Here is a 10,955-nt window from a genome sequence, read left to right on the forward strand (position 1 = left end):
ACACACACACACACACACACACACACACACAAATAAAAATCTTAAAATATGATCTTTACTCTTCAGAGCATCTAATATTTTTAAGTGATAAAAGGAGCCACTTACGGTCGTCATAGGTGGTGGTGTCGGACAAAGAACTGCTTTCCGATGGAATGATGTCTTCTGTGAATATAAATAGCTGCCTTTAGGATAATTGTGCATTTATACAATTAGAATGAGTTCAGCGAAGCAATTTTCAACTGAGTGCATTTTATTTTCATTTAGATAAATGTAAGCAATTACAGTGCATTAAGAATAATTAGCTGTTGTCGGAATCACTTACATTCTACTGGAGATAAAAACCATCTGACCTATTGTGCAGATGTTACAATGGATTACTCACTCCTCAGTATCCAGAGGGGAGACTGGTTCTTGGTCTCCCCAAGGATAACAAATCTGAGGGTGTTCCATAGTTCTCTTGCACACTGTGGGTACTGTCTCTATTACTTGTAATTCTTAATATCTGTTCTATTGTAATGCTTATCAAATAATATGTTTAGTACAAAGACAATATTCCCACAAATATTTTGAGCTGAGGCTGGCTGTTTTCTGCAGATGTGGAATCTGAGGATGGAAGGGCTAGCTATGTTTCTTTTTTCCTTCTTTCTTACTTTCTCAATCTCCTCTCCTTCCCACCCCCTTTCTGGAGACAAGGTTTTATACAGAAGCCCAGGCTGCCCCTGAATTCTCTACATAACTANTGATAACCTTGACACTTCCAAGTCCCAAGTGCTAGGATTGCAGGCATACACCACCATGTCTGGTTGTATGTGGTGTTAGGGACTGAACCCATGACGTCATGTATTCTGGGCAATACTGACTGAGTGAAATCTTTAGCTCTTAACTGTATCACTTTTGATAGGATTACAAGTCACAGAGTTTGGCTCTTAAACTAGTTTGCAATGTTTTCTATACCTTGAAAGGAGACTGAATTCCACATTTGTTCTAAGGAGCTCTTCTGTACGATGCAGAAACAGTGTCTGCTTAGATCAGAAACAGCAATCTCACCCTCAATGTTGTCAACCCCCAAGTGCCCACAAATATCACCAAATATTTCTTAGGGTGTGGGCCTGAAGGGCAAAACTGTCCCTACTTTAAAAGCTCTGAATCAGAAGATTTGAGTTTAAATCTTGTTTTTGTCATTTATCGTCCANGGGAGCTTGGGCAAGTTGCTTCATCTCCCTAAGAGTCTTTGGCTCCGCTCTGCAGTGGGGATAGCAACAGTGCCTATTGCACAGTGCTGAGAGGAGCTATTTGATTAACTAATGGCATGCAGATTTTAGCCAGCTCCAGGCACACAACAAATGCTAGATAAATACCAACTATACTTCTTCATTTTATTACCCGGACTTGGCTGTCTGACTGGGAGTGACAGCCATGGGGCTTTGAGCATTTCTGATGCCCATTTGGTAGAAAGAGCCGGCTCAGATGTGTTGATATGATTTTGCAAACCATCCCACNNTCAGCATGGAGTGTTTTGGTGGAAGGTTCTAGCCAAATACAACACCTCAGTGTAAGTTTTAAAACCACTGTGAAGGGACCGTCATCATTCAAAGTCAAATGCTAATCTTTATTAGAGNCGGGTGGACTCTCTCTTAATTAGAAGCACAGTGGGACTTGAAGGCGAGATGCCAGGATAGTCAGCTGCTGGGTTCACTTACACAAGCATCTATCCAAAAGATGCTCAACCAATGGTACCATCTGCTGTCCAAATGCCAGCCACCAAAAAGGAGAANACTTGGGGCTAGCACAGCTTGAGGGTGAATTGGCTGTGACAAATGGCCATGAACATTAAGCACACTGTTAATCACCCACGTCTGGAGGCAAAGAACAAAACCATCATCAAACCAACTGGATTGTACCTTTAGAGTCTCCAGCTCCAGTGGACTAACATTTGTGTGTTTATGTCTGTATATCCGCTTCCAGAAAGTCATGCCTCAGCTTGATGAATCATAGGCTCTAAGCCTGGTCTGCTCTAAACTCAGTTTATCTAATAGAAAATGTATGATTATTTCGTGTTCCTGTGATGATAACCCATCAGCCAGTGGAGGAATGACCTCAATTTTTCAGGTGTTAACACACAAAGGGGAGGAAAGGCTTGGGTTTAAAGAAATAATCAATAATTGAGTCTAAAAACCACATTAGTGTTTGCATAAGGTCGATTAGACTTTAAATTGACATAAAAAGACTTCGCCATTTGTTTTATTTTTTTTTCCCTGAATAAGAACTTCATAGATACAAGATGTTGAGAATCTTGGGAATAGAAGAGAATTGGTGTGCTTACAACTCTGTGACGGTTAGTATTTTGAAATAGTTCCCTATCAGTCATCCTGTGCGCAGGTTTATACAAAGTCAGAATTACCTTGTGGTTATAATCTTATCTCTCATCTTTCCGCATTCCATGTTATCATTTACCATTTGCCTACTCTTCTCCACCCCCATTCGCCTACTCTTAAATACTCTCTTGCAATGGGATAATCACAGGACCCCTTCTCTATCAGCACACGTGCAAGAACGGGTCTCCAAGACAATGCAGGGTATGCTGCATTCAAACATCTTGCAGAAAGGCTTCTATCTAAAGCTCAGTGTTCTGACGTGTCGGCATCGTGAAAAGTNTTTGGGGCAGTGACTCNAGGCCAGTTACAGGGAGTCTGTTATATCATGAGCCAACATTCCTGTGAGCCTTTATCCTGAAAGTTCATGATCTGTCTGTCCTATGGAACTGCAACGGTGAGCCTGCTGCCGTTGACACACGCCTTTGATACTGAAAATTCAACTGTGTCTACCTGGTTGCTTTGNATGCTGTTCTGCTCTTTCACCAGAGTGAACAAGCTGAGGACTGGAACATCCCAGCAGGAGACCTGAGCAGGGGCCTGCTCACAGATCACCATTACCCACCTGGTGGGACAACTGCAGCCTTCTGGCTGGGCTTCTTGCCACATCGGATTCGGTATTCGTTGATGGAATTTTCAATCTCCTGCAGTCTTTTCACAGCATCTGTGTAATCTTGCTTTCGTTTTTTCTTCACGGTTTTACAAAGGTCGGGCTCACTGGCAAGCTTTTTTGCAGCCTCAACCAGCTTCTGCTGTATCAGGAAATTGCTCTCCAGTTCTTGTAAAGCCGGATCCTGCATTTAGACAATGACACAGTTTTATTTTTATGTGTGACACACATAGTCACTCTCTCTCTCACATTATGTCTGGATAGTAATGAAAGATTCTTGCATGTTCCTGAGTTGTCCACCCTTCGGGCATGAAACTGTCCACGTTTGAATAACGCAAGCATCCTCAGACCCTCTCCAGGAAGACAAGACCTATCTCAGCCACCTTCACATCACCTCACAGTCCAACCTCTTCTTTTTAAGGAGGAAAATGAGTTTGCATCCATTCGCTTGGCTGGCTTAAGGCCAGTTTTCAGAAAGAGACTCTAACCTGTGACTCACACGTGAAGAATGTTACATTCATAGGTGGCCCTTTAGAGACACGTCATTTGGGTCTGACTACCCTTTCTGGTTGTTCCTGGTAGCATGACTGAATATACTACTCATAAATAATCTTTTTAATCCTTTAGCTTTCTGAATTTGCAAAAGGAATAAAGTACTTTATGAAAGCGTGCTAAAGATTAGCCGACACACCATGCGAGGGGCTTAGGTCAGATCTGAGTGCATAGGTAGGTACTCAGCACATATCAAAACTTGCCTCTATTACAAATGGCAGCTGAGAGAGTGAAATTCCTGTAACAACCATGGGGTGGGTCATAATGGCATAATTGCTAGTGAGAGCACACACTCTGTTGACCATCAAATCCTTTAACTTAATTATACTGAATGTTGTATATGCTATCTCACTTAACCCTTACTGCACCCTTCAGAGGGGTTGGCCACCATGATGACCACTTTACAGATGAACGGACACTCCAGGGTGATGAAACAATTTGCTGAAGGCTACTTGGTTTTAAGCAGAAGGATCTGAAGCTAAAGTCCAATCTTAATTTCTGTAATACTATTGATAACTTCTTCCCAGGGCTNGTAGAATGCTCTCCATGACCCGGGGAACAAAATAGTAAGGATCTTAATTTTGCTCCGAGCGTGAGTGAAAGAGTGTTCGATGTAGTCTATTTCCGTGGCTCAGAGAAAAATCTACAGCATGATTCTGAACCGAGGGAATAGATGGAGGGTAGGGAACAGATAGCTCCTCTGTCCTGTGCACACCACGGCCCAGCACCACCATCATACCTCCTCAGTAGGCAGTAAGTTGTCATCTAATTTGAACGTGGTCCCCACTCGCCTCCTGACCTGAGGAGGCTTCTCGCCTATGTTCAGTGGATACTCCTTTGGCATTCTGCCTGTGAGCTCCTGTAAAACAGGACAGGGTCAAGAGCACATAAGTGACACAGTTACCCAACCCAAAGCCAGCAAGGCCAGGGGCCACTCACGGCCTCCCGCAGGCAGATCTTCTTCAGCTCCTCCACTTTCTGCAGGAGCTTTTCTTGCAACAGCTTCTCCTTCTTCTTGAGCTCCAGAATCTTCTCCCGCTTTTGCTCCTCCATGCCTTCCGAGTCCTGAGAACCTGGAGTGGGGGCAGGGCGGGGAGGTTCACACAGGGCCTGTTTCCTTCCTTGCTGAGTAAGGGACAAAGGGCCGGGGAGGCGAGCTGGGCCCTGATGCTGCTTTTATTTCTTTTCTCCTTGTTTCTGAACATAATGAAAGGAAACCAGGAGACTGTTCACATGCTCCTGGCCATCGGGAAAAGCCTGGTAAGAAAATGTCTCCTGCACTTCATGGCTGAGTCATTTTGGAAGCCCCAATAAAATGCTATGTGATTCAGGCACACACAAGGAGAAATTACATTTTTTTCTCTTTTCTTTTTTTTTTTTCCTTTTGTAATGAAGGGAATATGGGCCCTGAGAAGGCCCCACTCCATGTTTTTTTTTTTTTTTTAGAAAGTAAGCAAGCAAGGAAATGGAATGTTCTATGCAAAGGAACCCCCCCACTCTCCTACCCCCATTGCTTCACCTACAAGCAGAGAGGGGAATTAGAGAAGACAAGTCCATTTAGTGAAGTTCCACAGACTTAGCAATAAGAGACTCCAGACTTCCCACAAAGGAAAGGACTGGGCGCAACGGTTACGGTCTCGGAACCAGGTACTTGNGACTGTGCACGGATAGACTTTTATGTTCTGTGGAGAATTCGTGGCTGGCATCAACCTGGCAGGGAGTCAACATCTTTTAAGGCAGCTTTGGGTACTCGGTATTTCTGTGTGTCATGGGATTTATTCAGCTTGACTACTTTCTATTTAACTTCATATTCTTTAAAAATCGTTAAAGGATGGCTGGCGGTGGTGCAACCCAGGGCAGAGGCAGGCGGATCTCTGTAAGCTTGAGGCCCGAATGTATTCAAAGCTTTTGCATACTGTTGCATTTTAATAAAACATCTTTGGTTTGGTTTTTATTGTTTTGTTTTGTTTTGGGCCTCAACAAGTTGCATTTGGAACGATCTGTAGCAAACATACAAAGAAGATTGCTTATTCTTTCTTTCTTTCTTTCTTTCTTTCTTTCTTTCTTTCTTGTTTGTTTGTTTGAGACAGGGTTTCTCTGTATAACCCTGGCTGTCCTGAAACTCACTTTGTAGACCAGGCTGGCCTCGAACTCAGAAATCTGCCTGCCTCTGCCTCCTGAGTGCTGGGATTAAAGGTGTGCACCACCACGCCCGGCTTTATACTTTCTTGAACAGGGAAATACCTGAGGATATCAGGCTGCCATTGCTTGCCATGATGAANTGACTCTTTGCTTCCAGAGTCACCAGTTTGGAGCCCCTCTGTGTTCCAGTCTCTGTTAAGTCCATGGCGATGTCGTCTAAGCTTCTGGCTGAAGGAATTTTTGCCTATGAGGTGAATAACATTGAAATGGAATTAATATAATCACATTTTAAAGCAATACAACGATTAGGTTACTGTGCAATCAAAGATGTCAACACGGGGCAGTTTATATCTGTAAAGTGGGACTTTGAAAAGAACAGAAAACTTTAGTTTTGTAAGTGGAAGGTTTCAGCAAAGCATGCAGGATCCAGTCACTAACTTTAAAATGTCACCAGCAATGTCACCGCTGGAGGAACATATGCATACCAAATGTCACAACCTTTAAATTAGCTATATATNTTGCCCACCTCTTAAAAAATATATATGAAAAAAACCTAAGACAGTTGGCAGCAAAGTTTAAAACATTTTTTTTCTTACATGTTTTCTGAGAAAATTCATTTTTGAACAGAGAGAAAAAGGACTGGAGCCCCTCCTGAAACTCACTTTGCTCTGCTTCCGGTCCAGGTAGAACTGATGCTGGCTAATGGCCATTACCCAGATGGACTTGATGAGAGAGGAGTTTGCATACCAGGTTTGTACAAACAGGCCACTCTGTCCAAAGGTTCTTCTAGACACCGAAATCCTAAAACACGAAGAAAGTCATGAGTTATTCACCCCTGGGCCAGCAGCACACGGTGTGTACCTAGCCGGCAGAGCTGTCCCACACTGTGCCTTCCTTCCCTCTGTCCTTCTGGGGCATAGACTTTGCCTGACAAGGCCTGAGGTTCCGATGTTGCCCTAAAACCAGTCAGCCCCAATCGATCTCTGCATAAATCCTGACACACTCAAAACTGAATGAGGAGTTAGTCAACTGGGAAGCTGTGGGACAGCACCTAGTCAGAAATGGGGCTACCAAAAGTAGGGAGAGATAAGAGGGGCAGAAACCCAAGGCGAGGAGGGAGCACAGGGGGGACACCTCAGGAAGCACTGAGGGAGTCTCAGCCTGCAGGAGGTGAACTTGATGACCCTGACTGAGAATGTGCAGGGCTCACATCAGTCCAGACTGCTGCATGTCCACCAGGTAAAAACAGGAAAGGCAGGCGAGGAGGAGAGCCAGAGCAACGAAAGGCAGGAGCAGGAGCAAGAAAGACCACAGAACCACAGGGAGAAGAGAGCTGAGCCGACTGGGGAAGGCAGAAGAGGGCAGAAGAGCAGAGGGCAGAAGAGCAGAGGGCAGGAGGGCATGGAATGTGTGTGTGTGTGTGTGTGTGTGTGTGTGTGTGTGTGTGTTGGGGGAGGGGCTGGTGCACCAATGCTCTCAGTAGGAACTGGCTAATCTCCTTGGGCCATCTATTTGTCACAGCGGTTTCCTCCTGTTCCTCTGACCTCCAAATCCTACCTAGTGTCTAAAGAATAACTACTGAAGGATGCTTGTTGATTGTTCAGAGACCTGCATCCTGTCTATTCTATTCATGCGAACAACTTTGACTACTGTGGCAGTTTCTTCCTTTCTTTCGGGACTCAACAAACACTCAAAATAAAAATAGGCAAAGCACCAGAATAGATAACTCCTTTTTCTTTTCTTTTCCTTTTTTTTTTTTTTTTTTTTTTTTTTTTTTTTTTTTTTTTTTTTTTTTTACTTTTTTAGACAGGGTTTCTCTGTATAGCCCTGGCTGTTCTGGAACTCATTTTGTAGACCAGGCTGGCCTCGAACTCAGAAATCCGCCTGCATCTGCCTCCCAAGTGCTGGGATTAAAGGCATGCACCACCACACCCAGCGATAACTCTCTTAAGATATTAAACATCCAATTAACCCCTGCCAAGAGGCTCTAGCTATAACCATAGCCTGAGCTATAACCAGTCCTGAAGGGAATGGCAGCTCAAACAACCGTGGCTATTTCCTATCACCAAGATGGCTTTAAGACACACACCACAGATCCTGGTACACTGACTGGCTGCAGTGGTTGGTCCCTCATCAACTAATATATAAGCAGCACAAATTGAACTCAGTAGGTTAAAAAGAAAAGCATTAAGAGTTGGATAGAGGCCTGGTGTAGTTATAGAGAGAAGTGGTGGAGATTGTGTGCAAACCACATTGTGTGTGTGTGTGTGTATGAAGTCCCTAAAATTAATAAATATTATATTTAAAAATAATACACCCACATACACATACTAAGGGTAACCAATGCTAGAGAGACTATGCAGAAGCTGGAACCTCACTTATTACACTGGTAGAAATGTAAAGCCGCCCAGTGCTTTAAAATGCCTGACAGTTACCCTATAGGTTAAACACAGTTNATCTTTGACCACAATGACTTCACTAGGAGGTAAATCTCCAAGGGAAATACAAGCAAATACGAACAGCTATGCATACACAGTCGCCGCATCACAGCTCATACAAAACTCTGTTCTTTACCTTCGGGGATCGTGCACCTCCACAGCAAATTTCTTCTCACGGAAATACAAATTTTCCAGCTGCTTCCATTGAAATAGCTAAAAGAAATTAAGAAAACCGCGTAGCTTTCATTACTCTTAGTTTTACTAACTCCACAAGTCAGACTCCTAACGAAAGGATTGCAAGTTCCCCCCCAGCTACACCAACAAGGTCAAGCGCAAACAGGTGATTTATAAACTTTGTACAAATCAACTATAACCCGAAACCATTTTGTTCTCTCATGTTTACCTAGTAAACTTCACCTCACCAGTAAATCTTCCTTGAACAATAAAACCGCGCATCCGCAGAACACGCATCAGTTTTTCCCCTGACTCAACCGTAGGACAGGAAACCTGCATGGTTACTGTAAGCACAGACCTTCTGCTTAAAAGACCTAGCTAGCCTTCACATTTAAATGGAAAAGCCACCAGAGGGGATGTCTCAATAAAGATCAAAGATAACATTTCAAAGGCACGCAAAGTGAAAGTAAAAGAACATCCCAGGCAAGTCTAAGAAACTCACCTAGCCCAGTGCCCCAAAATGANGCAAACAGAATGCCAGGAATNCNGCAAGGGCTGGGGTGGGGGCGANGGCTGACTCTTGTGGCTTTCTCAAGTGAAGAGCTGCCAGGTGTGGCCAGAGCTCCCAACNTCTGCCTGCCTTGTCCAGCTGCCTTTACAATGGGGGACTCGAAGTGACTTGTCATTTGGATGGAGAAACAAACTTTGTTGGAAATGTGTCTTCAAAAGCCAAATAATATGATAAACTGTGCATACTGACAGGGCTGAGAGTGCCTGGCTGATTTCTGCAGCCCTTTCATTAAGTTTTGGATTGATGCAGGCTTTTTGAGGTCTTATCTTGGACCGGGTGGTTCTCTCCCGCAACCTCAGACATTGCTAAGCTCTGCCTCCACGTTAAAGCGACCCCCCAGAGCCTTTCTTAGAACACACTTTGTTGTCTAAGAGGCGTTGCTCTGCAGCACACAATCAGAAAACACATTTCCCAAAGAACAGAAGCTTTTCACAAACGTGGGCGCACANAAAGATGGGCTGAGCTGTACAGTTTGTAAGAGCCGCTGTAGAGCCAGTGTCCAGACTNAACCTTAGACCCCAAACAGCACGGCTGACTAGCGTGNACCACGGACAGACACCCAGCTGTCTGTCTGCAACTGCCCCGGCTCTCCAGTTTCAAGGAATTAGTAAACACATAGAGCTACATACCCACGTCCTACGGTTTCTGTGGCGCTGAGGTTGTCATTTCCTTCAATCCAAAAGTTCCCCCAAATGGGCAGAAACGTGAGAGGAAGCCCCGGGATCCTGCCTGCCTCCCTACCCACGACGGTAGCTCCNGTACCTTCTGAATCGAGTTTCATAAGACACTTAGGTGTAACTCGGTTTCACAAACCAAGCCTCCCACGGTTGACACACCACTGACATCAGCCACTCTGCCGAGGGACACCTCCCCAGCACCCTCTTTCCANGTCAGGGAGAGGGGAGCCAGGTTCTCTCCGGTAGATTTTCTCAGAAAAGGAGTTCTAAAATGGGGCAGCCTGGATTCCCACGGTACTTCCTGAGAGGTGAGCCGACTTTGAATCCAGGCACGAATTGCACCCAAGGCTGTTTGAGGAAAACCTTTTTACTCAGGTCTACTCACTGGCACACGAACAGGTTCAACAGGAAGAGTCAGAAGGCAGCCGGGCTGTGTTTTCCTTTGCGTCCATTCCCACACACATAAAACCAGGGCTCCACTTGAAACCTGATCTCTGTGCGCCGCCACCTCCCCCTCTTATCACTTGCGAATGGGAAATGCTAGGCTGACTCCATTCAGCCTGCCCCGAGCGCAGAGCAAGCTGGCGCCCCAGCAAAGGAGAAACCCTACTTAAAAACTGAAGGGCTTCTAGTTATTTACAGAGAATCGGAAATAATTACATGGCAATTGGATTTGCAGAAGACGTTATGGGAGACAGGCAGGGCTTTTTTTTGTGTCAGAGGAGCTCCCTTCTCTCTCCCCCCCCCCCACCCCGTCCCCCTCCTCCATCTTAAAAGTTTATGCAAAGAGTGCTTTGAGATACTGGACAGAACAGTATGAAGGTGGCCTGGGACTGGTAATAACATGGACTCTGGGTAGAATGTAGAGGGAGTAAGTGGGCCATGAAACTTCAGCTTGAGAAAAGCTGGGATGAAATGAAACTGACAGAATTAGTCCCTGTCCATGTTTGTTTGTTTGGTTTTTGTTGTTGTTTTTTTTGCCTGATTCTCGTGCTTTCTGGAAGTCAGTCCTCAACATTTACTCTCAAATTCAAATGAAAATATAATTCAAAATAAAAATAATACTTATTTCTCAAAATTATGAGGAAGTTGACATAAAATGAATCTGTTAGTTCAGAGCCCAGATGTCTGTCTGTCATCTGGGGAATCCTTTAGAAATTCCATGTGCCTATCAGTGCGATCCTATCAATGTTTACAGTGGCTACAAATACTTTTTATTGTAACTGCGCTTGATCTAGCTGGTGGTTAGATGTAAGATAGTGTTGTTTGATAGGTCATTTTTTTTTTCATGAAGTGTGTACCATCATTCTTCCAGTACACTTTTCAAGTGTTTCTGAGTGCTTGTTTTCGGGGGTGAGGGGGAGGCTGAGGGGCTGGAAGGGCCAATGGAGGCGGGTGGATGTTGTTTAAAGGTGCTCT

At 44.5% G+C, this 10,955-nt stretch overlaps 1 protein-coding gene across 3 annotated transcripts in view; it reads right to left on the reverse strand.

Annotated features, from left to right (window-relative positions):
• The window catches only part of Frmd4b (FERM domain containing 4B), a 36,877-nt gene that overhangs the window by 14,654 nt on the left and 11,268 nt on the right, over window positions 1-10,955 (reverse strand). The window contains exons 1-8 of one of the 3 annotated variants that reach the window (XM_021165172.2): window positions 9,489-10,173; window positions 8,251-8,327; window positions 6,339-6,477; window positions 5,779-5,920; window positions 4,474-4,607; window positions 4,274-4,393; window positions 2,938-3,166; window positions 106-162 (exon numbers count right to left, since the gene is read on the reverse strand). In XM_021165172.2, the coding sequence (XP_021020831.1) occupies window positions 106-162; window positions 2,938-3,166; window positions 4,274-4,393; window positions 4,474-4,607; window positions 5,779-5,920; window positions 6,339-6,386 (730 nt within the window). In that variant the 5' untranslated portion in view covers window positions 6,387-6,477; window positions 8,251-8,327; window positions 9,489-10,173. Of the gene's footprint in view, window positions 1-105; window positions 163-2,937; window positions 3,167-4,273; window positions 4,394-4,473; window positions 4,608-5,778; window positions 5,921-6,338; window positions 6,478-8,250; window positions 8,328-9,488; window positions 10,174-10,955 lie in introns of those variants that run through there. The other 2 variants (XM_029478312.1, XM_021165173.2) reach the window with 2 other exon arrangements.

The sequence above is a fragment of the Mus caroli genome, chromosome 6, assembly GCF_900094665.2.
Source record: "Mus caroli chromosome 6, CAROLI_EIJ_v1.1, whole genome shotgun sequence".
Taxonomy (NCBI): Eukaryota; Metazoa; Chordata; class Mammalia; order Rodentia; family Muridae; genus Mus; species Mus caroli.